Here is a 27,816-nt window from a genome sequence, read left to right on the forward strand (position 1 = left end):
TGAAATGCCCAAAGTCGATTGGACCAGGAATGGTTTTAATCACCAAGTCAGGGATTGAATTTCCGAAACCAGCGCATTAGTCTGATTGCGACAGTACCAATCACTGTTCAGCTGTTGCAATCAGGTGCCATACAACCGTTTTCTGCATTTCTCTGGGATTCTACATAGACTACAAATAGTTTTACATGCAGATGTAGCCTACAGTGTGTCCAATCAGAAGGAAGTATTTTCATCTCTCTGCAACTAATATTTTAGCTTTTATGAGAGACGAAATATATTCCTTTTGATCTGTGTATATACGTCAAAGCTCCCAGACACGTCAGAACCACCTCTGGTCTCCCGCTGTTTCATGAAGCCGAACTGTTTGGAGCCTTTTTCTTCTAGATTTTCAGAAGGTGATAAATCCTATTGGCATCCAGGTGTCACCTCCCCTCTAGAGAATGCTCTGTCCCTTCAGATGCTAATTGGTGACCATATGTCTCTGACTTAATTCTGAACACATCTTATATTATTATAACATGGACTGAAGCTAAACCTACATTGTCATATTTCTACAGATCACATCTCAGCTACTCAAATCTTACATGTATGTTACACTTTGAAAAACAACAGACTGGCCCTCTAGCTTACCAGATGGAAATAGAAGAAAGAAAGCCTAAAGAAGAAAACTAATGCGCTGGTAAGCTACAACATAACATGTTTGCTTTTGGGTTTAATATCAATTTAAAGAGCTTTTACTGAGAAACAGGAGAGGCAACATCTTAAAGCTGTAACTAAAGCAGTAAAAAAATGATCCTGTTGCAAAAAGTATGTAGCTAATTGTTACAGTTTTGTTTGTTTTTTTCTTTTCTTTTTTTGTACAATTGGTATGTTCTCTTCTATACCTTTTTTTTGTCTCTGTGTTCTTCCTTTTCTGATTTGTCAAAAATGTGAAAGTGAAACCAGGTTCAGGCAAGGCTCTTTGCTTTGTACAGCTCAGACATCACAGTTCTCTTGGAGTGGATCCGGGATGGATGGAACAATGAGGACCAGGCTGAAAATTGCACTTGTGATCTCCTTTCTTTTCCTCCCAGGATCAGGTCAGTGTCACTCTTCTGTGTATAATGTCATTGTACCTGAGGATACATTACAGAGCCGGACAATGGAGGTTCTCTGGTAATGCAATGCTACTATTATTGATGAACACAACACACCCGGGTTCCATTCTGGGTGCAAATTGTAGAAATCAGCAAATGGCCATTTTCTAAGTACGTAGACGAGAGATTATCAAATAGCATGAGGAGGCATGGCATTGCCCTGGAGAATATTTGCCAAAGCAGAAAAAAAAAGTTTTAAATACCCTATGGTGGGATGGAGAGATTTTAACTACTTGCCGACCGCAGATAGCTGAATGACGACTACACTGCAGCCTGCCAATTCTGGGTGGGTGTCATATGACGTCCTCCCAGAATGCGCGCACACGGCGATCTCCCTGATCACTGTGTCCTATGGACACAGCTGATCACGTGATGTGGTAAAAGGCCAATCACAGCGGCCTTTTACCACGTGATCAGCCGTGTCCAATGACACTGTGATCACCGGAAAATGCAATTGCTGGTTCTCGGCTGCACTTTCCTCACGCTGTCAGATCGTGAGGAAAGTACTGCCGAGAACCGGCAGTTGTCAGAGCGGGGATCGGCACCGATCATCAGGGCACTGATGATCAGTGCCCTGATGATTGGTGCCCAGCAGTGGCACCCACAAGTTCCGCCCACCTGTGCCCAGCATTGCGCCCACTAGCTCGGCCCACCTGTGCCCAGCATTGCGCCCACTAGCTCGGCCCACCTGTGCCCAGCATTGCGCCCACTAGCTCGGCCCACCTGTGCCCAGAAGTGCCACCCATCAGTGCATCCCAGCAGTGCTGCCAGTCAATGCCACCAGTCAGTGCCCAGCGGTTGTGCCAGTCAGTGCCACCTATCAGTGCTATCAGTACCCATCATCAGTGCTGCCTATCAGTGCCCATCAGTGCTGCCTCATCAACACACATCAGCGAAGGAGAAAAATTACCTGTTTGAAAAATTTTATAATAGAAACAAACTTTTTTTTTGTTTTCAAAATTTTTTGTTTATAGCGCAAAAAGTAAAGCGCCCAGCGGTGATTAAATACCACCAAAAGAAAGCTCTATTTGTGAGAAAAAAAAATAAAAATTTCATATGGGTACAATCTTGCATGACCGCGCAATTGTCAATCAAAGTGCGACAGCGCTGAAAGCTGAAAATTGGCCTGGTAAAGAAGGGGGTATAAGTGCCTGGTAGGCAAGTGGTTAATAATGCTTCGAGCAAAACAATAAAATGGCAAAATTCCTTGAAATAACATGCCTGGGGGATGCCTTTAACATGCCTGTAAAGGGGCAGTATAATGAATGCAACTGACATTTACAAAAATAATTGCTGTTTTAATCGGCAGTTAATGACCTCACCTGAACTTGTATCTATTGTATTTTATTTCAAAGGTGAAATTCACCCACAAACACACAATAAAAGGTTCAACCCCCCCCCAAGAAGCCCACAGACACCTGGCTAGGGTTGTGGGGGAGGAACCCTTGCTGCTGGGGGCAAGTTGCTTTGCGGGGGGGGGGGGGTGACACAGGAGCACCGTACACGTTTATGCAGTGGTGTGTCTACACTGGTTCACTTGAAGTACAGTGGATTTAAAGGGACAGTCCATCACTATTGAGACTATATTCAGTTAACACTTTTTGTGGGTGTGTTTGCATCAGGATACACAGGTCCAGGTGATGATATTTAGGATTTAAAGGGACAGATCACCATTTAGGTTTATTTGTTTTGTATTTGTGTGCACCATCCATTTATAGCACTGGTTATGTGCAGTCTCTATGGGTGTTTCTATATATTTATTGGAGACATCTTGAATAGCATATACTGATCTTCACAAGCACAGCAGCCTGGTTCACTATTTATACATACACGTATTAGATTGTAAGCACCATTATATTTATTTATATATTGTTGCGCTTCATTTCTTTTTCCCCATCCTATTCTCTCTGCCAAAGAAAAAGTAAAAAAACAAACAGAGGGTCCTCTCATCTGGTTCCTGTCTCACCTGGCTCCTCCCCACGCGTATCGTCAGTGTACTCATATCAGTGTAATTTTTAATAAATGTGACAATTTTTTTTTTCTTTTTTTTTTGTTATTTGTTCCTTCCACTCTATCCAGTCCACTATCTTTGGAACATCTGCCACTAACCAGAATTTTGGTATCAAACCCTTTGCTGCACTGATTAAGTGATACGGTACTTTATTCCTATATACTTTCGAATTGGGCTCAAAATAATAGAATAAGCATTTCAGTGGGTCTCCCTGGATATTTACCCCACATATTTCCTGGATATAATGACCTATTTCCCTCCAATAGACCTGTATCCTCGGGCAACTCCACCAAATATGCTCCATATTACCCTTTTCTCTACATCCTCTCCAGTACCATGGGGGGCAATCCCTTTTGCTGTTTATGGGCAATACTTGGTGTTATATACCATCTTGCTAAACATTTATAATTCATCTCTACAGTACGCATGTTTATTGCTTTATGTGTTAGGTTAAAAATACCTTTCCTCTGGGGGGGGTTGATTTTAATTCCTTATTCCTTTTCCCATTTGCCCAAGTACCCAGGGAGCTCTACATCCTCTAAATCCATAAGGATCCTTTATATCCTTGAGGTGATATGTTTTGGGCTTATGTCAGCATTCATTAATTTTTCAAATGGGTTCATATCTTCTTCCTCCCTCAGTGGTTGTGGTAAATTTGCAACAAAATGTAATAACTGGTTATACCTTCATTCGTCAAATCTAGCAAATCCTTATTTTTTTTTTTAAGTTCTGAAACGTGCCTAATCTCCCCCCTTTTATAATCTCTTTCAAACGTGCATTTGTGTCTTTTATCCATCTCCCACTTATTTTAACATTTCTTGGTGCAAAAAAATCCGTTCCCACTGAGGGTATCAATAGCGAGTTAAATTTCCATTTTTCCTTATTGTATAGTCTGTCCCATGTTTCCAATACAATCCTAGTCATTTTCCTTGTTTCTACATCTAATGTGTAAAACCCGTAAGGTATCCAAATCATTTTATCTAAATGTGATTTACTTAAATTCCCTTCTATTTTTACCCAACTTTTCCCTTGTGAATTAAAAAACCAATCTGTCACCCGTGACAAAATTACAACTGTGTAATATTTCTTTATATTTGGTAACCCCAGTCCTCCATTTACTTTTGCTCTACATAACACTTTATAACTAATCCTAGGCCTATTTACCCATATGAACTTACTAATCATCTTTCTAATTGTTACAAAGAAAGCTCCAGGTAAGGATATTGGGAGCATCTGAAATTTTGTACCAACATCAAAGATCTCAGACCATTGTCCCTCCCCTCTCTCCCGGGTATAAAACCCACCTGATCTAAATGCACCCATTCGGACATCAGGTCCTTCAATCTTGTGGCCAGTACTTTTGCATACAGCTTAGTATCTACATTTAACAGTGAAATTGGTCTATAACTTGCACACTGAGAGTTATCCCCCCCACAGGCCCTCTCCTATCGCATTCATGTATTTTACATATTTTGGGGACCAATATCTTTTTGAATTTTTTCAAATATCTTACTGTGTACCCATCTGGCCCTGGACTTTTACCTACTTTTGTACTTTTTAAGGCAACATTAATGTCCTTTGGGGTAATTGGGCTTTCAAGATTTTTTAATTTTTCCTTTGCTAATCGTGTAAGGTCCACCTCACTTAGGTAGTCCTGTCTTCTTTTTCTCTCCTCCTCACTTCCCCAATACTTACCCCTTCTTATGTTATATAGTTCACTGTATAATTATGAAACCTCCGGGCGATATCTGATGTTTTATACCAATTCTCTCCCTTCCTATCACTAATTTTTTCAATCAAGTTCCTCACTTGTTTATTCCTGAGTCTTCTCATTAAATATTTTCCTGGTTTATTCCCCCATTGATATCTCTCTTTAGCCATTCTACTAAATATCCTCCTAGAATCCTGCTCCATCAGTTCTTTCAACTCCTCTCTTTTTTTTTGTATTATCTTCTGATATTTGTCCATCCCCTTTTCCTTTTTATGAGTTTGTTCCAGTTTTTGTAGTTCTTCTATAGCTTGTTTTATTTTTTTCCCTCTTTCCTTCGTCTCTATACCTATAGAGGTCAATATACAGGTGAAACTTGAAAAATTAGAATATCGTGCAAAAGTTCATTTATTTCAGTAATGCAATTTAAAAAGTGAAACTAATATATGAGATAGACTCATTACATGCAAAGCAAGATAGTTCAAGCTGTGATTTGTCATCATTGTGATGATTATGGCTTACAGCTCATGACAACCCCAAATCCACAATCTCAGAAAATTAGAATATTGTGAAAAGGTACAATATTCTCGACTCAGAGTGTCCCACTCTAATCAGCTAATTAAGCCATAACACCTGCAAATGGTTCCTGAGCCTTTAAATGGTCTCTCAGTCTGGTTCAGTAGGAATCACAATCATGGGAAAGACTGCTGACCTGACACCATCATTGACACCCTCCATAAGGAGGGAAAGCCTCAAAAGGTAATTGCAAAAGAAGTTGGATGTTCCCAAAGTGCTGTATCAAAGCACATTAATAGAAAGTTATGTGGAAGGGAAAGGTGTGGAAGAAAAAGGTGCACAAGCAGCAGGGATGACCGCAGCCTGGAGAGGATTGTCAGGAAAAGGCCATTCAAAAGTGTTGGGGACTTTCACAAGGAGTGTACTGAGGCTGGAGTCAGTGCATCAAGAGCCACCACACACAGACAGATCCTGAACATTGCCTTCAAATGTCGTATTCCTCTTGTCATGCCACTCCGGAACAACAAACAACGTCAGAAGCGTCTTACCTGGGCTAAAGAAAAACAGACCTGGTCTGCTGCTCAGTGGTCCAAAGTCCTCTTTTCTGATGAGAGCAACTTTTGCATCTCATTTGGAAACCAAGGACCCCAAGTATGGAGGAAGAATGGAGAGGCACACACTGCAAGATGCTTGAAGTCCAGTGTAAAGTTTCCACAGTCTGTGTTGATTTGGGGAGCCATGTCATCTGCTGGTGTTGGTCCACTGTGCTTCATTAAGTCCAGGGTCAACGCCGCCGTCTTCCAGGAGATTTTGGAGCACTTCATGCTTCCTTCCGCAGACGAGCTTTATGGGGATGCTGACTTCATTTTCCAGCAGGACTTGACACCTGCCCACACTGCCAAAAGCACCAAAACCTGGTTCAATGACCGTGGGATTACTGTGCTTGATTGGCCAGCAAACTCGCCTGACCTGAACCCAATAGAGAATCTATGGGGCATTGCCAAGAGAAAGATGAGAGACATGAGACCGAACAATGCAGAAGAGCTGAAGGCCGCTCATTTTCTGAGATTGTGGATTTGGGGTTTTCATGAGCTGTAAGCCATAATCCTCACAATGATGACAAATCACGGCTTGAACTATCTTGCTTTTGCATGTAATGAGTCCATCTCATATATTTCACCTTTAAGTTGCATTAATGGAATAAATTAATTTTTGCACCATATTCTAATTTTTCAAATTTCACCTGTACCTCTAATATACTAAGCTTTATGTGACTCCCACACTATTGCCTCGGACATACCCTCAGTCTCATTTATCTCAAAAAATTGTTCAATTTCCCTTTTTTATCCTCTTCTCAACTTCAGGATCCTGTAAAAGCGAGTCATTCAATTACCAAGATAATGTTTTATCTTCACCTCCCCCTATTTGAAACCTCATTGGGACTGGGGCATGATCTGATATTGACATAACTTCTATCTTTGATCCTTTCACTATCTCCAACTGTCTGTGCTCCACCATTCTATAATCTAGCCTTGAATATGAACTGTGGGCATGCGAGAAGAAGGTATGGTCTCTTTCTCTAGGATGGTTTATCCTTCACACATATACCAACTGATATCTATACAATAACCTTTTCAGTGATTTGAGGCTCCTCTCCTCCCCCCGGATGATACATCCCATTTGGGATCCAAACACAGATTAAAATTCCCCGCCACCACCAGGTTCCCCTTTTTAAACTCCATAAGTTTCTTTATCGTCCCTTCCAGGAATCCCGCTGGGTTTTTATTTGTGCAATTTATGTTAGCCAGTGTATGTTCCTTTCCTTGCAACTTTCCCCTAATAAACAAAAATCGACCTTCCACATCTTCCATTCTGTCCTCCAATTGGAAATCCACTTTTACTGAGAAACCGATTGCTACCCCTTGTTGCTCCCTTTACAGGTGAATCAGCATATATCCAAGTTTGGTAATGCTTCGAATATAGTTTCATATTTATATTTCTAGATAGGTGGGTCTCTTGGAGAAATACAACGTCTATTGAGTATTGTTGGACTTCCCTAAGTATCTTATGTCTTTTTCTAGGTGAAATTAGCCCTTAAGTCATAAACTTAATCTCATTCATATTTTCTGATCCTATTTAAACCCTTCAAGTCATTTCCGCTTGGATACAGATAGTTGCTACCAAACCCCTTCTTTACCCCTTCTCTTCCCTCCCCTTTACTCCTCCCCAAACCCTCCTTCCTCTCCCTCCCCCATCCTCGTCTCCTCCCCCCTCCCTCTTCCCACCCTGGCTTACATTAAGCCTAGGAATTTGACTAGAAAGGTCCTCCCTAGTAATTCCTTGATTGGGGTGAGACTCACTACATGACCACCTCCTTTTCATCTGTACAGATGACATCTCTAGTTATCAAATAATCTTGTGCTGAGCCTACCAGAAATGCCAGCCTGCTCTAACCCTCCTCTACCCCCTTGATCTTCCGTTTACATCGCTCACACTTCTCTTTTACGTTATTACTATAACAAGTAATTATCAAGTGCAGAGGCAATTATTTAATATGATAAAGAGTAGATATTACTAGAAAAGCTACAATTTCTGGGGAAATTGTGTGAAGTGTTCTTGCCTCCACCAGTAGTCTAGAACTGGAGTGGGCGGAGTAGCTTTTGTCACTCTGCTGCCTGCTCACACACCTGGGTTCCTATGGCAACTCACTCTACAGCAAGGGCAGAGGAGCAGTTAAAAACAAACTGCTCCAACTTGCTCACTTCACTGGCAGTTGCCATTTTCAGATGGTTGTAGTTTTAAAATTATAAATCCTACACCAAAGAGCTTTATATTGTGAGAATCACAAGACCCAGACCTACATTTTGATGCATAGTATGTCTCTGAAATATTAAAAATAAAGGCACAGTCACAGTTTAGAAATTGCCCTTCAAATTTCAGGTGGCTAGAGTGGAGTTTCAATGAATGTCAATGGGCGGCGTGAGTTGCAAACAAATGGTCATATTGTGAAAACTATCAGGACTATGGCTCAGCCGTGGACATTTTTAGTGGCAGCAGGGATAGCTGAACGTTTTGATATAAGATTTGTGTAGATGGGCTTAAAAATGCGGGAGTGATGGCAGTTTAGAAATCATGTCCTGATTTTTCAGCTCCCACTCTAGTTTTGAACATTGCGGCATTCATTCCTATGGGACCAATTTCACCACAAAAACGCCGATATTTGGTGAACCATTCGGCGAAACGTTCCACAAAGTAATAGCACACCAATCGGGAACAATCCGCACGTTTTGGTATATTACTGTCTATGTAGTGTAAAAACTGTGGGAGGAGTTAGGGGGGTAAATATGGCTATAATAAGAATAAGAATATATATGTGAGATAACAGGAAGTGGTCGCCATGCAACAACACTTTATTATTATAATACAGGATTTATATGGCACCAACAGTTTGCTCAGCGCTTTACAATATAAAGGGAGACAATACAGTAATGATATAGTTCAATACAAGAGGGATAGGGAGGCCCTGCTCCTTGGAGCTTACAGTCTAACAGGGAGGGGCTGGTGGTACTGTGGGGGATGAACTGATAGAATTAGAATATTCGGTTATTAGCTGAAGGCGGGATAGGTTTCCCTGAAGAGATCGGTTTTCAGAGATCGCCTAAAAGTGAGCAGAGTAGGCGATAGTTGGAGAGATTGGGGTAGAGAGTTCCAGAGGATGGGGGAGGCTCTGGAGAAGTCCTGGAGATGAGCATGGGAGGAGGAGACAAGGGAGCTAGAGAGCAGGAGGTCGAGGGAGGAGCGGAGAGGACAGTTTGGGTGATATTTGGAGACAAGATTTGTGATGTAATTGGGGGCGGAGTTATAAATGGCTTTATATGTTATTGTTAATGTTTTGAATTTTATTCGTTGGTCAGTGGGAAGCCAGTGGAGGGATTTGAAGAGAGGGATGGAGGACACTGAATGGAGGCCAGTGGAGGGATTGGCAGAGAGGGTGGCAGATACGGAACGGTTGGTAAGGTGGATGAGTCTGGCAGCAGCATTCATGATAGACTGAAGAGGAGATAGCCTGCGATTAGATCGGCCAATGAGGAGGGAGTTACAATAGTCAAGTCGAGAGATAACAAGGGAGTGAATAAGTTGCTTAGTGGTTTCCGAGATTAGGAATGGGTGTATCTTGGAGATGTTGCGGAGGTGAAGTCTACAAGATTTGGATGATTGGATTTGGGGCTGAAAGGACAGATGGGAGTTAAGGATTACACCTAGTACCCTGGCATGAGGGAGGGACTGATGGTCGTATTATTGATCTTGATGGAGAAGGCAGGGGAGGGGGAATGGGCTGGAGGGAATAGTACGAGTTCCGTTTCAGAAAGTGAGTTTGAGGAAGAGGAGTGACATCCATGCCGATATGTCACTTAGTAGGTTAGTAATGCAAGAGGAGACTGAAGGAGTGAGGTGAGGAGGAGACTGAAGGGGTGAGGTGAGGAGGAGACTGAAGGGGTGAGGTGAGGAGGAGACTGAAGGGGTGAGGTGAGGAGGAGACTGAAGGGGTGAGGTGAGGAGGAGACTGAAGGGGTGCGGTGAGGAGTAGAAAGATAGATTTGTGTGTCATCAGCATAGAGATGGTACTTGAAGCCATGGGAGTTTATCAAGTGACCAAAGGAGGAGGTGTAGATGGAGAAGAGAAGGGGTCCAAGGACAGAACCCCTACAGAAAGAGGGAGTAGAGAGGAGGAGACAGAGTTGGGCTACATTCACACTTGACTTTATTTCTAACTCCTGCCAAACGCCCCTATAGCGTTTGACAGTCGTTAGACAGGCATTTGGGAAGCATTTTTAACGCTCCCCAAACGCCATATGCGCATTTTTGAGGCATTTGATAGGTGTTTGGAAAGCATTAAAACCGCCCCACAACCACCTATAATGAAGTTCAATGGTATTAACGCTCTGCAAACGCCTCGCATACGCTCTGCAATTGCCTGCCAGGCGTTTGAGGAGCATCACCATAGACTTAAATGAGAAGCTTCAACTCCTCCTGACTGGACATGAGGCGTCAGTTGTGTTGCAACGCTAACTTTTCAGTGTGAACAGCACTGTGTGTTGCCATGTGCAGAATTTTCAAATTAAAAATGCTTCCCAAATGCCTGTCTGACGCCTGCTGACAAAGCTAGTGTGAACGTAGCCTTATAGGTAACACTGAAGGAGCATTTATATGGTCTTACAGATTCAACCGGCCCTTTGAGGGCAACTATAATGCTGATGCAACCCTCAAAGAAATTGGGTTTGACACCCCTGGCTTATATGATTGAAAGTGAAGATGTTTACAATTTGCACAAGAATATTTATTCATCATTGGGTGTATATATATTATTAAGGCAGCACAACACTTGTATTTTATTTTTTGATTTCTGTTTATGTGAGGAACACACATTTGGTGTTTGCAGCAGCGTGATATCTAGATGGCACATTTTACTTGTGATAACGCACAATTATTTATATGTTTATATAAATATCTTAGGGATACAAAACCTTTATTAAATATTTACAGGAAGGTAATTATGAGAATGGATTCACTGTATACTTTCTACAGCAGATGTTTCCCTCTTGTATTCTTTTATCCAACATAAGGAAGGCATTGAAGCGGGAGAGAGAGAGACCAAGACCTCCAGCACAGAATGTTATTGAATGCTTGTGTTTTTATTTAGAATATCATCTCTTTTGATTTGGTGGACAGTATAATTCACAAAATGTCAGAGCAGCAATGGGAGCCACATTTTCACCAAGTCTTCCTAATTTCTATATGGATAAATGGGAGAGAGAAATCTACCGAAAGAATAGGCACAAGTATACGTTACAAGCCAAACGTTTTGTTGATGACATATTTATAATTTGGTGAAGAGATTAGAGATTCCTTTTATTATCTTTAGAAGAAGCGAAAAAAAATTAAATTGGTTTTTAGCTTTTGCTTTACATGATCAAAAAGAGAAGATACTTAAAGATAATATATGTGTACAGGAAGATAAAATTCATGAAAATATTGATTTTAAAGAAACAAACAGGAATGGTTAAATTTTTTTGCCAACAACTCAAGAGGTTCAACAAGATTTGTAAAGTTCAAAGCAAGAAAAAGAAGACCATTATTTACAAGAAACAAGCTTACTAACAGGAAGGTTTAGGCACAAAGGGTATTAAAAGAAAATAAGATTTACAAAGTAGACCTTATGGAAAGAATGGATGTAATAAAAGAACAAACTAAAAATTAACTATTAGCTACACAAAAAGGTTTTTGTTTTATTTGTGACTTTAATGTTAATACAGACAGATAGAAAGGTTCAATAATGTAATATTGGCTGATTTTATTGGGAGATAACATTTTGGGCCCCTTTCTAGTAAGTCAAACTGCATTTACAGAAAAGCACCGGTACTTACAATAAAAAGATCAAAATGTAATTAATGCTAACTGGACAAGATTTTTTTTTTGTTCAAAGTTTAACATGTTTACAGGTAAAGAACCATAATTTTTTTTCCCCCCAAAGGAATGAAGCCCCCAACCTTCCAATCCAACAATACCCCCAACATCGGCGTACACAAAAGAAACATATGCTGGTAGGGCTTATCATAACCAGTTGGAGCAATGTGCAAATGCAATGTGTTCCTTTTACATATCATTCAGAAACCAAGAAGATGCACATGATAGAGAAATGCAACACCCAAGAGACATCAGTTATTGATAAGATGAAATTTATGTAAAAATAAGGAGATGGATCAAGAAGCTTTTCCCATGGTCTAATGTCAAAATGTCTCAGTACAGAGTTAGAATTAGGGAAAGTGATAAGTGAAGGGAAATGTGTGTTCCTTGTTCCCATCCATTTTGTTTCTTGTATTCCATTTTAATTGCTTTTGTATTATACCCAGAATGAGTTAATGAAAATATGAAGACGTGCATGTAAAAGCTGTGTATGTATTATAGAACTGTACTCACAATATTCTTGTGTTTCTTGGCTTAGCCTTGGTAGAGGCAGGGAAAGTACCCAATTATTTTTTTGTACTAACCGCATTTGTTTCTACTATGATACAGTTAAAAGTTAACCACTTTTGCTCCATGGGAAAATCTAAATTGTTCACATACACAGCCTTGACAAGTATCCAATAAGATTCCATTCTGTGATACAATATAAAGGGAGTATAATGAAATAAAGATTTAGATTGTTCTTTGGAAGCTGGTGTGTGGATTTCTTTCATCCAGAGAACAGTCTCTTGAGCTCAACGGGGAAACCGAAACCTACCAGTGGTTATTAGAAGCACAAATCCCTTTCAATAAGTATACCAAAATAGGGGTCTCATCCTCGTGTAAAATAAGGTAAGTAGGGCGCACCAGCCTAGTGCATTACCTGAGACAAAAACTTTAATAGTACAAGGACCCAGATGGTTAACGTGTTTTGAGGGGTGCTCCTCTCTTCCTTGGGGCCAGAACTGGAGGACCCAGAGGGTCCTCTCGCGATTATTCTTGTAATATTAAAGTTTTTGTCTCAGGTAATGCACTAGGCTGGTGCGCCCTTCTTCCCTTATTTTAGAGAGATTCTTCTGGATTTCCCCGACCCTTAGAGGGCAGCAAAATTTGTACCACCATTGGAAGTGCCAAAGACCTGACATTTATCCATCATCAGCACACCACTCTTGAGCGCAGGGGATTCTTTGACTTTTCAATCTCATCCTTATGTGTAGGAGGATCAGCTCTGTTGTATATTCAATATTTTGAGTATTAAGAGAGCAATCTATCCATTTTCAAAGCTATTGGGGCTATGACCGGAAGAGTGTTAAAGTGGTTCTAAAGGCATTCTAGGTATGAAGTTAAAAAAACCTTCTGTGTGCAGCATCCCCCTTAATACTTACCTGAGCCCCCCTCTTGATGTCAACAAGAGCCTCCGTTCTCTAGGGACTTTTCCTCCTCATTGGCTGAGACAGCAGCGGAAGCCATTGGCTCCCTCTGCTGTCAATCACATCCAGTGAGTCAATCAGGAGGAAGTGGGGCCAAGTTGTGGTTTTGGAGTGAATGGACACATGGTGCAACGGCTTAGGAGTACACCTGCTCGGTGCCCCCATAGCAAGCTGTTTGCTCTGGGAGCACCCAACAGGAGGGAAGGGCCAGGAGTGCTGGAGGGGGACATGAGGAGAATCGGGGCTGCTCTGTGCAAAACCATTACAGAGCAGGTAGGTATAGACATTGTTTGTTTTGTTTTTTCAAAATAACAAACATAAGAGACTTTAGTATCATTTTAATCCAATAACTCCATAATTTTCTTTATGTGGCTGCTATACTGTACATTAATTTTTCTCTTGTCAGGATATTATTGACCATTTTGATCCAGGTTGGAGGAGCTGGAAAATATGATAGATGCTCAGGGCGCCTACACGGCAGAAGGAATAAAGGAAGTAGAGAGTTCTTTATTTCAAGTAGAGTATCAAATTAAGCAATGTATTTCCTGTAACCAGGGCTGCTGTTAGAAACCATGGGGCCCCATACAGCCAACCTGACAGGGCCCCCACCCTCCAAAAAAAACACAGTTTACTATGCTTCTGTTATGGTTGAACACATTGAGTGATTGGTACCAATCACTCATTGTGTTCTTTCAGGAAAGGAAGAGGCTAGTAAATGTAACATATTCACTGGATCCTTTCCTCTATCCTGAAGGATCCTATTGTGTGCTTGCAGCTGCTGGATGGAAGGAGAGGAGGGAAGCTGTCAGCACTGCGGGAGTGGGAGCACACAGGGGGCACGGGCAGCAGGGGAAACGTATGGTGCACAGGGAGGGCGATGGGGGGGAAAATTACTGGAACCGATCCCCTGTATGGCTCACTGCAGCAGCTGAAAGCCAACAGGAGGGAGAGGAGAAGAAACTGGCTTTCAGTTGCTACAGAGAGAGACATATAGGGGATCAATTCCAGTAATTGTCCCCTGCAGCACCGATTACCCTCCCTGTCAACATTCGATTCACCCAGCTGCTTGGGGCCCCCCTGATGTCCTGGGGCACCCTACTGGAGGACTGGTGGACTCGTGGCAAGAGTGTGGAGGCAGTTTCTGAAGAATGAAGGAATTGATACCACTGAATGGCCCCCACGCTCACCTGACCTAAATCCAATAGAACACCTCTGGGATGTCAGGTTTCGGTCCATTCGACGCTGCCAGGTTGCACCTCAGACTGTCCAGGAGGTCAGTGATGCCCTGTTCCAGATCTGGGAGGAAAACCCCTAGGACACCACCCGTGGTCTCATTAGGAGCATGCCTCGACGTTGTCAGGCATGCATACAAGCACCTGGGGACCATACAAACTACTGAGGACCATTCTGAGTTGCTGCAATGAAATGGACTCACCTGCTATGTCATTTTTTCACTTTGATTTTCGGGGTGTCTTTGAATCCAGTCCTCTGTAGGTTGATAATTTTCATTTCCATCAAATGATGGGGCATCCTTACATTTCTCACACATTACCCGGTCCTTCTTTCTGGCACCTCCACCATGCAGCTCATTTTTGTTCAAGTGTCATCATATTGTGCTTCTTCAAAACAACCACACTCTCTTTTTCCAGAGCAGCCTGTATTTTTCTTGTGGTTACCTATGGGTTTCCCTTTATATCCCGAACAATTCTTCTGTCAGTTATGACTGCAATCTTTCTTGGTTTACCTGACCTTGGCTTGGTATCAAGAGATACTTTTAATAGGTTATTTAACAGTACTGATTGGCATATTCAAGGCTTTGGACATTGTATTATGTCCTTTTCCATCTTTATAAAGTTCCATTACCTTGTTATGCAGGACTTTTGACAGTTCCTTTCTGATCCCCATGGCTCAGTATCTAGCCAAGTCAGTGCTTCCACATAGGAGCTATCACGGGCCATTTGGGTGATTTCTGTTATCCAAAATTTGACCCCTCTGACTATTATGATTAGGATTTAAAAAGGAGCAAAACAACTATTTGATAATAAATGGCTTCATATGATCATCATCCTTCAATAAAAGAGCATTATTTGGCATGATCAGTCATATTTTCAATATCAATGCCAAAATTTCACAGTTTCTGCCAGGGGATGCAAACTATTGAGCACAACTGTACCTAATCTCTTTGTCTTGTATTGCAGCCTGGTAAGAAAGCTTACATGGTGTTCTGCGTGTCTGTACAATATTTCTGGCTCTTGACATTGTTTATTTTTATTTATGTTGTCCTTGACTCATTTTTTTTAACTGCATCATCTCTGCAATGTGGGTTTGAGGATTATGGTTTGTGGTTTGTACGATCCCAACAAGCTATGTGCTGTGACTTTCTTTGTCCCGGTTTGGCAATTTAAATGATGTTAATAGCTTTAGCTTTGTTTTAAAGTGTATACTTTGTTAGTTTTTGGCTGTATTGCCTCTACTGCTTCCAACACATCAATTATTGCTGCTACACAAAAAAACAATGTTTTTTTTTTGGCAAAAACTGCCTATTTCAAAATTGTCTTTTACTAAGATGTTTCTTCCATACAGCATGGACACCTCCCCCCAAAAAATAGGAAGTCCTCCCAAGTGATTATACCTCATATCAACCATACATAAAGCCTGTTATTTTTTTTATAACAAGTAAAATGTATAATCAGTGTCAGTCATAATGGAAGTCATTTTAATCTTGCGTCACCACCACTCATGTTCAAAAATACATCTGTGTATTCCAACCCACCACCATGGAAAGCAGATTATGTGTATGATATGAACCCTACATCTAGAAAGGTCAAAGAAACACTTGTAATTCCACGCAATGTGACCCAGGATGTCAGGATTTTCCCTTTGAGTGGTAAGTAGGAGCTTGTCTGCCATTTGATGGACGCGGTGGATCACTCAGCTCAATACCCAGCTGTTGTTAGCCAGGGTATCGTGAGCATTATAACCAATCATAGCAATCGCATGATTAAATACCTAAGACTGTATAGTTTCCAAAAAAAGGGGTCATTTGGGGGGGGGGGGGGATTTGTACTGTCCTGACATTTAGGGGGGATTTGTACTGTCCTGACATACAGGAGGGTATTTGTGCTGTCCTGGCATTTGGAGGGGATTTGTACTGTCCTGGCGTTTTAGGACCTCAAGATTTGAGACCGGACGTCAAGACAGCAGGGTAGATCGATTTTCAGATATACTGTACATCCCATAGTTTGTAGAGTCTATAACTTTGGTACAGACTAAATAATAAACACTGATGTGGGGTATCTTTACCAAAGAGCCGTAACATAATACATTTTAGTCTAAATTTAGGATGAAAGATTTTTTGCTTGGAAAATTTTATAAACAGAAATGAAGAAAAATGGATTTTTGTTTTCAAAATTGAGTATTTTTATTGTTTATATAGCAGACAATAAAAAAAAAACCCCAAGTGGTGATTAACCTCCCTGGCGGTATTCCCGAGTGTAGCTCGGGGTAAAGTTTCAATACCACAAGCGGTAACCCCGGGAATACACTGCAGCGTTGCTCCGGGATCTGTTCTTCACTTACCTTGTCTTGCGCTCCCGCGATGTCCCTCCTGTAACGTCCACGGCTATCTCTTCCGGCGAATGCCGGCATCTGTCTTCTGGGTTCCGTCTCCTGCAACGTTAGGCTGTACAGGGGCGGAACCACGGGAAATTTGAAAGTTGTAAAAGTGACATTCACTAAATGCACTAAAATCTCATAGTAAAACATTCCTGTATCAAACCATTTCACATACATTTTGTCCCGAGTGCTTTGTCCGGCGCCCTGCCTGCATTTTTACTGTTCTTTCTGCCTGGAAACTGAGAAACGTCCATGGCGTCCAAAAAGCGTCCCTTTAGGTCAGACGCGGTTTTAGACCGGCTAGAGAACAGCGATAGTAAATCAGAACCACTTGCAGAATTGAGTGATAATGATTCGTGGGGGAAATTCCTCATCAGACACTGAAAACGATTCTGCGACTGAGCTCAGCGATGTGCGAACTTGGCGCTCTATTTCACATTTCAGTGTTTTTGGTTTGATTATATTATTGAATTTTATTATTATATTCTTTTTTATGATTCTTTATTAAATTATAATTTGATTTCGTGTTTCAATTTTTATCATCTCTGGGATGTTTACTAGACTTTTGTTCGGACAGATTTCAGGGAGTTATTCCCAAAAATTACAGGTCTACAATAAAAAAAATACATATTTCCATGCAAAAAAATTTACTGCTTTGAGCACAGAAATATGGACATAATCAGACCGCTAGGAAGGTTAAATACCTAAAGAAAGCTCTAAAAGATGGCTGATCCCACAGTGCCCATATCTGAGAGGATATCTCCAGTCTATCCCAAATGTTAGCCATCAGATGTTCTATCCTCCTAATTTCCATAACTGTATCCAGTAGGTCTGTCTGAGAAAGGACAACAGTTGTCCTCCAGTGGAGAGGGATAGGTCTAAAACCTGCTGTTAGGATATGGGTGGTCAATTTTTTAGAGGCTTTGGGTATGTCTGTGAAAGGGAGCCCAAGAAGGTTGAGGACACGGTCCAAATAGAGTAACCCTCCCTAGACTTGACACTGTAAATCTTCTACCTTCTCTCAGGTTGAATCATGAGGCACAGCCAGAATATATGAAAGAAAACGCCAACTGATTGTCTGCATCTGCACCACATCTTGAATTCAGAGGGTTTATAGGAGTGTAGAACCTCAGGTTGAAGCATACTGGAGGGTTACCATTACTGACTCCATTGTCAAAGCACCTTGTTGGATCCCGGTCTAACCACTTGATCTCTGGAAGGTTTTACCTCTGTCATGTCCAGGGCATTTCTTGCTATTTGCCACTGCGCTATTTTAACTGGTAATTGAACGGTCATGTAACGCTATTGTAAGGGACCGCCTGGCGGTACCACTAGCACTCCACTGAATAGGCGTCCCCAGCGCACGGAATCTAAGTCCCAGGGTGCTTGTTCACCAGGGCCCCTGATGGTGGGGATGGACTTGGAGCTCCCCGAGACCAGGTCGTGACTACTGGGTGCGTCCGTCAGTGGTAGTAGTGTGCGCCAAGGGCTCCCACGGGGAAGAGTCTGATGTGAGGAGGTCAGAAGACCCCACTGCAAGGGATGGATGGATGGATGAGCAAGGTCAGATGGGCCGGGTCGGTAACAGAGAGGACGGCAAGGTACAAGGCAGCGGGCATAGAATGGTCGGGTCACACGCCAGGTCAGCAACAGCAGGTCAAATCCAATCGGGCATTCAAGAGAGAGGTCAGGCAAAGCAAGGGTCAGAACAGGAGAAAGCAGCAAGGTCAGGTACAATCCGGGTCAAAACTTACAAAGGTACAGGTTCACAGGATGCAGGGAAGACCAGAAGGCACTGAATGACAGCTCAGGGCCATTTAAATATCCCGCCCTGCGCTGCCATTGGTGCCCAGCGGGCGGCCGCGGCTTCTACTGCGCATGCGCGAACTCGACCGCCGCGGCCGGCCCGGACCTAGTGCCCGTGTCCCTGCACAGGGCGGTGCACTGCGCCTGCGCCGGGACCATCGCGGCAGGGATCGAGGAGATCCCTGACATTGCCCCCCCCCCTACGGGCAGCCTCCGGATGCCCACCCGATCTCTCCACCACGGGTGATCGCGAAAAAACCTCCGGACAAGTCTGGGTGCATGGACATTATGGGCTGGTTCCCAAGAATTGTCCTCAGGGCCATAGCCCTTCCATTTGATAAGGAATTGGGTCTGGCCTCCCCTCCTTCGACACTTCAGGATTGTTTGTTTCAACCTCAAACTCTTCTTCTCCCTCGACCGTTACGGCTTCCGGGGGTCTAGATTCCCGGTCAGGGAAGGCATCTGGGACCACTGGCTTCAGCAGGGACACATGGAAGACTGGGTGGATCTTGAGCGTGTCAGGGAGGACGAGTTCGTAGGCTACTTTGTTAACCATCCGTTTAATGCAGAAGGGGCCTATAAATTTGGGTCCCAATTTCTTGGACGGGCAAAGCATCTTTAAATTGGACGTCGCCAGCCAAACCTTCTCCCCAGGCCGCAATACCAGATCTCCTCTCCGTTTCCTGTTGAATGCTTTCCTGTAGTCTTCCTGGGCCCGACTGATGGCCTCTTGAAGCTTCTTATTGTTCGCGGCGAAAAACGTTACCACATCTTGCGTTGCTGGTACTGGGCATTCCGATACCAAATCCGGGAGGAAGACTGGGTGAAAGCCATAGTTGGCAAAGAACGGGGACTGTCCCGTCGCTGAGTGGCGGGCGTTGTTGTACGCAAATTCCGCTAGAGGTAGCAGTGGCATCCAGTCATCTTGAGTAAACGAAGTATAGCATCTTAAGTATTGCTCTAGGGTCTGATTGGTCCTTTCGGTTTGACCGTTAGTTTGAGGGTGGAACGCAGAGGAGAGAGACAATTTGATGTCCAGGGCTTTGCACAGTGCTCTCCAAAATCTTGACGTGAACTGGACCCCCCGGTCCGAGACAATGTCTTCGGGGACCCCATGCAACCTTACTACCTCACGAATAAAGACTCGCGCGGTCTCGGCCGCCGAGGGGGTTTTCTTCAACGGGATGAAGTGGGCCATCTTGGACAAGCAGTCCACGACCACCAGGATTGCCGTGTGGTCTAGGGATGGCGGAAGCTCGACTATAAAATCTAATGAGATCTTTTGCCAAAGCCGTTCAGGAATAGGTAAGGGTCGCAGCAGACCCCAAACCTTGTTTCTTGCTGGCTTGTTCTTCTGGCAGGTGATACAGGACCTTACATAGCCCTTACAATCCTTAGCCATGTCTGGCCACCAGAATGAGCGTCGGAGAAGTTCCAGGGTCTTTTCTGGGCCAAAGTGCCCCGCCATCGGGTGGTCATGGCAGTGCCCCAAGACCAGGGTTCGGGCTTCTTCCGGCACCACAATTCGATCTTCCCTCCATAGGAGTCCCCCCTTGTTCTGGAGTGGCCCTCCGCCTGGGGTAGAGAAGTTTGTGGATGCCTCCATTAGCCTGGAACGAAGGTCCGACTGAAGGACCAAGAAGTTACCCGAGGACAGGATGGTGTCGGGTACTGGGATCTCCTTGGCGTCTTCGTACATCCGTGATAACGCATCCGGCTTAGTGTTCTTGGATCCAGGCCGGTACGTAATGTGGAAGTTGAATCTTGAAAAGAATAGTGCCCATCTCGCCTGTCGCGGGCGTTGACGCTTGGCGGTTCTCAGATATTCTAAGTTCTTGTGGTCAGTAAATATTAAGATGGGGTGCACCGCACCTTCCAGCAGGTACCTCCATTCCTCTAACGCCGTTTTGATCGCTAGTAGCTCTCGATCACGATATCATAGTTCCTCTCCGCTGGGGTAAGCTTCCGTGAGAAGAATGCTACAGGATGGAGCAGTTCCTTGGTGCCTTTTCGTTGGGAGAGGATGGAGCCTACCGCATTCTCCGATGCATCTACTTCCAAGATATAGGGCAGGGCGGCGTCTGGGTGACCCAAAATGGGTGCCGACGTGAACAGCTTCTTCAAGGCTTCAAAAGCTTCCTGCGCTTCTGGTGTCCATCTGAACCGGGTTCCCAGCTTGGTTAGCTGAGTAATGGGGGAGACCAGACCCGAGAAGTTCTTGATGAACTTCCGGTAAAAATTTGCAAAACCGATGAATCGTTGGACGCCTTTCCTGTCTGTGGGTTCAGGCCAATCCAGTATTGCAGCGACCTTCTGGGGATCCATCGCGACCCCCGCGGTGGAGATAATCAGGCCCAAGAAGGCAATGCTGGATTGTTCAAAACATTTCTCTGCCTTGGCGTACAACCCATGCTGCCGCAATCGCCCCAATACCTTTGCTACATGTATTCTGTGTTCCCCCAAAGACGGGGAGAAAATCAGAATGTCGTCTAAATAAACGATAACAAAGACATCCAGAAAGTCCCTAAAAATATCATTCACAAAGTGTTGAAACGTGGCCGGAGCATTACACAGCCCGAACGGCATGACCAGATATTCAAAATGGCCGAAGCGGGTGCGGAAGGCCGTCTTCCACTCGTCCCCCTCCCTTATGCGAATCAAGTTGTACGCCCCCCTCAGATCCAGCTTGGTAAAAACCACTGCTGACTTTAAACTTTGGAACAGCTCTGGTACTAACGGCAGTGGGTAACGGTTCTTTATCGTGACCCTGTTCAATTCCCTGTAATCGATACACGGCCTTAAGGTTTTGTCTTTCTTTTCAACAAAGAAAATTCCCGCCCCCGCCGGTGAAGTGGAGGGGCGGATGAACCCCTTCTGGAGGCTGTCCCTGATATATTCCTTTAGGGCCCCCAATTCGAGCTCTGAAAGGGGGAAGATTCGCCCAAAAGGAATTTCTGAGCCGGGTAACAGGTCAACGGGACAGTCATAAGGGCGGTGGGGGGGTAGAGTATCGGCTCCCCGTTTGCTGAACACATCTAGAAACCCATGGTAGACTGCAGGGATTACTTGTTTTAATTCAGCTTCCCCCTCAGAGCACAGGAGGATTTGGGGGACCCCCGGGCCCGAAGTGCGGCAGTATACCCGACAGTATGGGGAAGGGAACGAGATTACTCCGGTCTCCCAGTCAATCTGGGGGTTATGGGCCCGTAACCATGGGAGCCCCAGAATGACTGGGAAGAGGGGTGAAGCTATAGCATCCAGGCGGAGGAGTTCCTGGTGCTGGCCGGCAATGACAGTGGTGATGGAGGGGGTTTCCTGGTTCACTACCCCCGATTTTATTCGGGAACTGTCGGCCAAATAAATATTGAACCCCTTCTGTTTCAATTGGAGAGGAATACCCTGCTGGTGAGCAAAATTAATGTCCAAGAAGCAGCTTCATGCCCCCGAGTCAATTATGGCCGATACTTCCACGGTCCTTTCTGGAAGCTGAAAGGAAAGGGGTACCACTAAGTATTGGGATGGACCAACATTGCCAATGGATAAGGAAGAAGAGGTGCACTTACTCAGTTTCTGCGGGCAGGATCGTGCCATATGACCAGCTTCGCCACAATAGAGGCACAGGTTCTGGGATCGTCTGCGCTGATGTTCCTCTGGGGGTAGTTTAGGCCGTGCCAGGCCGAGTTGCATGGGTTCGGGGTTATCTCCAGGTGGCCGGTTTTGGATGTTTGGCCTAGGTGCTTGACTGGGACCTTGAAATGACCCCCAGGGATTTCCATGACCCTGGCCGGACCTCTCAAACCTGCGTTCCCTCAGTCTACAGTCAATTTTAATGGTCAGTGCTATTAAGTCCTCTAAAGTCTCAGGTACCTCCACCCGGGCGAGCTCATCTTTCAGGCCTTCTGATAGGCCTATACGGAACTGATGCAGGAGTGCGAACTCGTTCCAGCGAGTATCCCCCATCCAACGCCTAAACTCAGATGCGTACTCCTCCGCCGCTCGGCGGCCTTGCCGGAGCGTGTACAGAGTAGCTTCAGCAGAAGCTGCCCGCTGCGGGTCATCATAAAGGATGGCCATTGCATCAAAAAAACTGTCAACCGAACTAAGGTGAGGGTCATTTTTTCCCCGTAATCGGTGGGCCCAGTCTTGGGGTTCACCCTGCAGGAGGGAGATGACGAACCCCACCTTCACGGATTCAGTCACGAAGGTGCGGGGTTGTAGCTCAAAATAGAGAAGACAGGACTCGCGGAATGATCTGAAGCGTGTTCGGTCCCCGTGGAAACGTTCCGGTAAGGGTACTCGGGGTTCGGCCGCCGGGAGTGGTGCGGATGCCCCAGACACCAGCACAGGGGCTGCTACGGCTGGAGGTGCGGGGACCGCGGCCTGTGGGGCAGGAACGGATATAGTGCAGGTCTGGAATTGGGTTTCAATCTGCTGACATCTATCCTGCAGGGCCGATACGGCCTGTGTCAAATTAGACAGGTGCCTGCAGATCTCAAGCGGCGAGGGCCCTCCTCTAGACTCAGTCATGGCCTTCTGGTACTGTAAGGGACCGCCTGGCGGTACCACTAGCACTCCACTGAATAGGCGTCCCCAGCGCACGGAATCTAAGTCCCAGGGTGCTTGTTCACCAGGGCCCCTGATGGTGGGGATGGACTTGGAGCTCCCCGAGACCAGGTCGTGACTACTGGGTGCGTCCCTCAGTGGTAGTAGTATGCGCCAAGGGCTCCCACGGGGAAGAGTCTGATGTGAGGAGGTCAGAAGACCCCACTGCAAGGGATGGATGGATGGATGAGCAAGGTCAGACGGGCCGGGTCGGTAACAGAGAGGACGGCAAGGTACAAGGCAGCGGGCATAGAATGGTCGGGTCACACGCCAGGTCAGCAACAGCAGGTCAAATCCAATCAGGGGCATTCAAGAGAGAGGTCAGGCAAAGCAAGGGTCAGAACAGGAGAAAGCAGCAAGGTCAGGTACAATCCGGGTCAAAACTTACAAAGGTACAGGTTCACAGGATGCAGGGAAGACCAGAAGGCACTGAATGACAGCTCAGGGCCATTTAAATATCCCGCCCTGCGCTGCCATTGGTGCCCAGCGGGCGGCCGCGGCTTCTACTGCGCATGCGCGAACTCAAACGCCACGGCCGGCCCGGACCTAGTGCCCGTGTCCCTGCACAGGGCGGTGCACTGCGCCTGCGCCGGGACCATCGCGGCAGGGATCGAGGAGATTCCTGACATCTATACCCAAATGAAATTTTTGTATCATTTTTTTCTCACATATAGCACTTTCTTTTGGTGGTATTTGACCACTATTGGGTTTTTTATTTTTTGCGATACAAAAAAGACCAAAATTGGGAGGGGCGATCAAGGGCATAAATACGTACCCAACAATGTGTAATGTGTGTATTATGTGATGCTGTTACTAACAGATCTCTTTGTTTCTCATCCCTGTTTGTTCATCAACACAGAGCTCTGGGCTGTGATTGGACACAGCTGATCGGCAGGTCCCAGTCCTGAATCCTGTTGTGGAACAAGTTGGACTTGCTAACAGACTCCTGCTGTGTACAATCACAGCAGGTGTCAGTGGTGGGTTCTCATGCCTGCACCCTAAACCCAAAAGCAGGGAATGACAGACCAGTATGTCGCTTTGCCTGCACGGCCCGCCTGTCCACAGTACATTGCAGGCGGGGGGTCCATAAGTGGTTTTGGTGTCGTTAAGTGTTATTCTGGATTACGTTAGCAGTTTCGTTTCCTCTGTCACAAGTGATCCTGTACAATTGTCATCACTCTTTTTTTTTTTTGTTCTAATTTTTAGGTGATTTGCAGGTTCGGGGGCTGAGAGTTACTGGGAAAGATGTTCCTACTGAAGCTCTTAGAGGAGAAGATGTCACCATCCCTTGTCTGCTGTCTGGTGTCCCAATACCGCTGAATCTAGAGAAACTATCAGTTGTCTGGACTCTCAGATTACAAAATGGAACTGAACGTGAGGTTTATGGTTTTCGTAGTTACCAACATACACCATTGAGGCCCAGATCTCACATGCATGACGAAGACCTCCAACAAGGCAATGCCAGTCTTTCCATACCCAACATTCAGATCACAGATGAAGGGAACTATCGCTGCTTTGTTATCTTCACTCCAGATTCCGGCTCCGCTACATCTGCTCTGCAAGTATCAGGTACACAGTGAGATCCACAAGGAAAGAGAAAAATTAGGTTTACTAGACAGTGCCGATAATGCATTTATTGATAATGAAGGAATAAAAGTAATTATACTCACACATGGGGGTTGACTTACTAACGGCAAATAGACTGTGCACCATACAAGGTGCAGTTACTCCAGAGTTTTGTAAATGAGATAAAGATTCACTTTGCAAGGAATACCCAATCATGTGCAAAGAATATTTAAAAAGCACTTTTGCTTGCACATGATTGGAAGATGGAAGTCAGCAGAGCTTTTGCTCATTAAGCTTTGGAGCAAAGTGCACAGTCTATTTGCCTTTAGTAAATCAACCCAATAGTGCATGGGTCATTCACAGAGAGCTGTCTTCACCAGGTGTAAAACTGTAAAAAAAAAAAAATCTGGACTCCCTCGCTACTATATAGTATGTGGAGATGAATAGTCCAGACTGCAACCCGAGCAGCCATATAATCCAGCCAAGACCTCAGAAGGAAAACAGACATCCTATGACCATGTACAGGCTCCACATCTACTCTAGGCACATGCGATTTGTTTGTTTCAAATCAAAATTTTACCTGGTCTCCCCAGACTCTGCATTCACTATATCTGATCTCTCCCCAGACTCTGCATTCACTATATCTGATCTCTCCCCAGACCCTGCATTCACTATATCTGCTCTCCCTGGACCCCGCATTCACTATATCCGCTCTCCCCGGACCCCGCATTCACTATATCCGCTCTCCCCGGACCCCGCATTCACTATATCCGCTCTCCCCGGACCCCGCATTCACTATATCCGCTCTCCCCGGACCCCGCATTAACTATATTCGCTCCCCCCGGACCCCGCATTCACTATATCTGCTCTCCCCAGACCCCGCATTCACTATATCTGATCTCTCCCCAGACTCTGCATTCACTATATCTGATCTCTCCCCAGACCCTGCATTCACTATATCTGCTCTCCCTGGACCCCGCATTCACTATATCCGCTCTCCCCGGACCCCGCATTCACTATATCCGCTCTCCCCGGACCCCGCATTCACTATATCCGCTCTCCCCGGACCCCGCATTCACTATATCCGCTCCCCCCAGACCCCGCATTAACTATATCCGCTCCCCCCGGACCCCGCATTCACTATATCTGGTCTTCCCGGACCCCGCATTCACTATTTCCGCTCTCCCCGGACCCCGCATTAACTATATCCGCTCCCCCCGGACCCCGCATTCACTATATCCGGTCTTCCCGGACCCCGCATTCACTATATCCGCTCTCCCTGGACCCCGCATTCACTATATCTGGTCTCCCCTGACCCCGCATTCACTATCTGGTCTCCTCAGACCCGGCATTCACTATATCCGGTCTCCCCGGACCCGGCATTCAATATATCCAGTCTCCCCGGACCCGGCATTCACTATATCCGGTCTCCCTGGACCCGGCATTCACTATATCCAGTCTCCCCGGACCCGACATTTACTATATCCGGTCTCCCCAGACCCGGTATTCACTATATCCGGTCTCCCCGGACCCGGCATTCACTATATCCGGTCTCCCCGGACCCCGCATTCACTATATCCGCTGTCCCCGGACCCCGCATTCACTATATCCGGTCTCCCCGGACCCGGCATTCACTATATCCGGTCTCCCCGGACCCTGCATTCACTATACAGTTGACCATTTCCTTACATTCAGGTCCGTTATTACCACAGCCATAACTTGGAAGTCTCAGTCTCGTCTTCAGAGCTTGCACTCATGCATTCGTCTGTGGTCACCTATGCCACGCCATCACGGGGGGGGGGGGGGACTCCGTGGCGAAACAGCATCTTTAGTTAAAGTGGCGTACCAGTCGCACTGTAAAAAAAGTCAGCGGCTACAAAAACTGTAACTGCTGACTTTTAGAAAAGCAGCCACTCACCTGTCCCTCGATCCCGTGATATTCCCCCCCCCCCCCCCCCCTGCAGCCCATTTCACCAGCCGACCGGTGTTCTCGGCAGCGGCATCTTCAGTGTGGGCACCTGGCTGGGACAGCTTGCGGCTTCACAGCCAGGTGCCCACTGCGCATGTGCGAGTAGAGCTGTGCTTTCTGAATGGTGCCGTAATCTTCTGGGAACTGTTTCGTGTCTCAGAAGACTACAGGGAGGGGAGAGGAAAACCTCCACTTCCAATCGCATAGATGATCGCAGCAGATGTGGGACCTAAGTTTGACTTGAACATGGCCATTCATGTGTTTGACGAACACACGAATGGTATGGGCATTACGGACATTTCGCCCGCCCCTCACCCCCACAGTGCACTGTGCCCTGACAGTGCATTGTGATTGATCAAAGCAATGCACCTGACCGTAGGTCAGGTGCCATGCTTTGACCAATCACAGAGTGTGATGACATCACAAGGGGGCGTGGTGAACCCCTGCCCCCTTGTGACGTTGTGACAGTATACAAGAACTGTCCTATCAGGCACAACTGTCAGACGGCGGGAGCCAGTGTCGCGAGCAGAGAGTTTTATTTCTTTTTTTGGGTGGCGGTGGAGGCGGGCATCATGATTGACGTTGGGTCTACTTTGGGGGACATTTTTTTAATTTTTTTTTAATAAAGGACTTGTCAAAGACTGTCTTCTGTCTTTTTTTACACTACACTTTTTTTGTGAAAGAGTAGCAGTACTATCTACCGCATACTCCTTCACATGGGGGGGGAGGGGCGGTATCTGGGGGCCCCCTTGTTATAGGGGGCTTCCAGATTCTGATAAGCCCCCCTCACCCGCAGCCCCAAAGCACCCCCCCATGTTGAGGACATGTGGCCTGGTATGGGTCAGGAGGGGATGGGGGGTGGGCGCCCGTCTCCCCCCTTTCCTGACTTGCTGGGCAGCATGCTTGGATAAGGGCCTGGTATGGATTTTGGAGGGGACCCCCATGCCATTTTG

At 45.4% G+C, this 27,816-nt stretch overlaps 1 protein-coding gene across 1 annotated transcript; it reads left to right on the forward strand.

The window, feature by feature from the left end:
* Nucleotides 1–535: 535 nt before the first annotated feature.
* On the forward strand, nucleotides 536–27,816 carry LOC149429111 (CD276 antigen-like). The gene is made up of 3 exons (XM_089666716.1): nucleotides 536–679; nucleotides 975–1,079; nucleotides 24,535–27,816. Exons 2-3 carry the CDS (start codon nucleotides 1,010–1,012, stop codon nucleotides 24,906–24,908), a joined length of 444 nt encoding a protein of 147 aa, XP_089522842.1. The 5' UTR covers nucleotides 536–679; nucleotides 975–1,009; the 3' UTR covers nucleotides 24,909–27,816.

This window comes from Staurois parvus, unplaced genomic scaffold, assembly GCF_062004578.1.
Source record: "Staurois parvus isolate SC_StPar_1 unplaced genomic scaffold, SC_StPar_1.0 ptg002796l, whole genome shotgun sequence".
NCBI lineage: Eukaryota > Metazoa > Chordata > Amphibia > Anura > Ranidae > Staurois > Staurois parvus.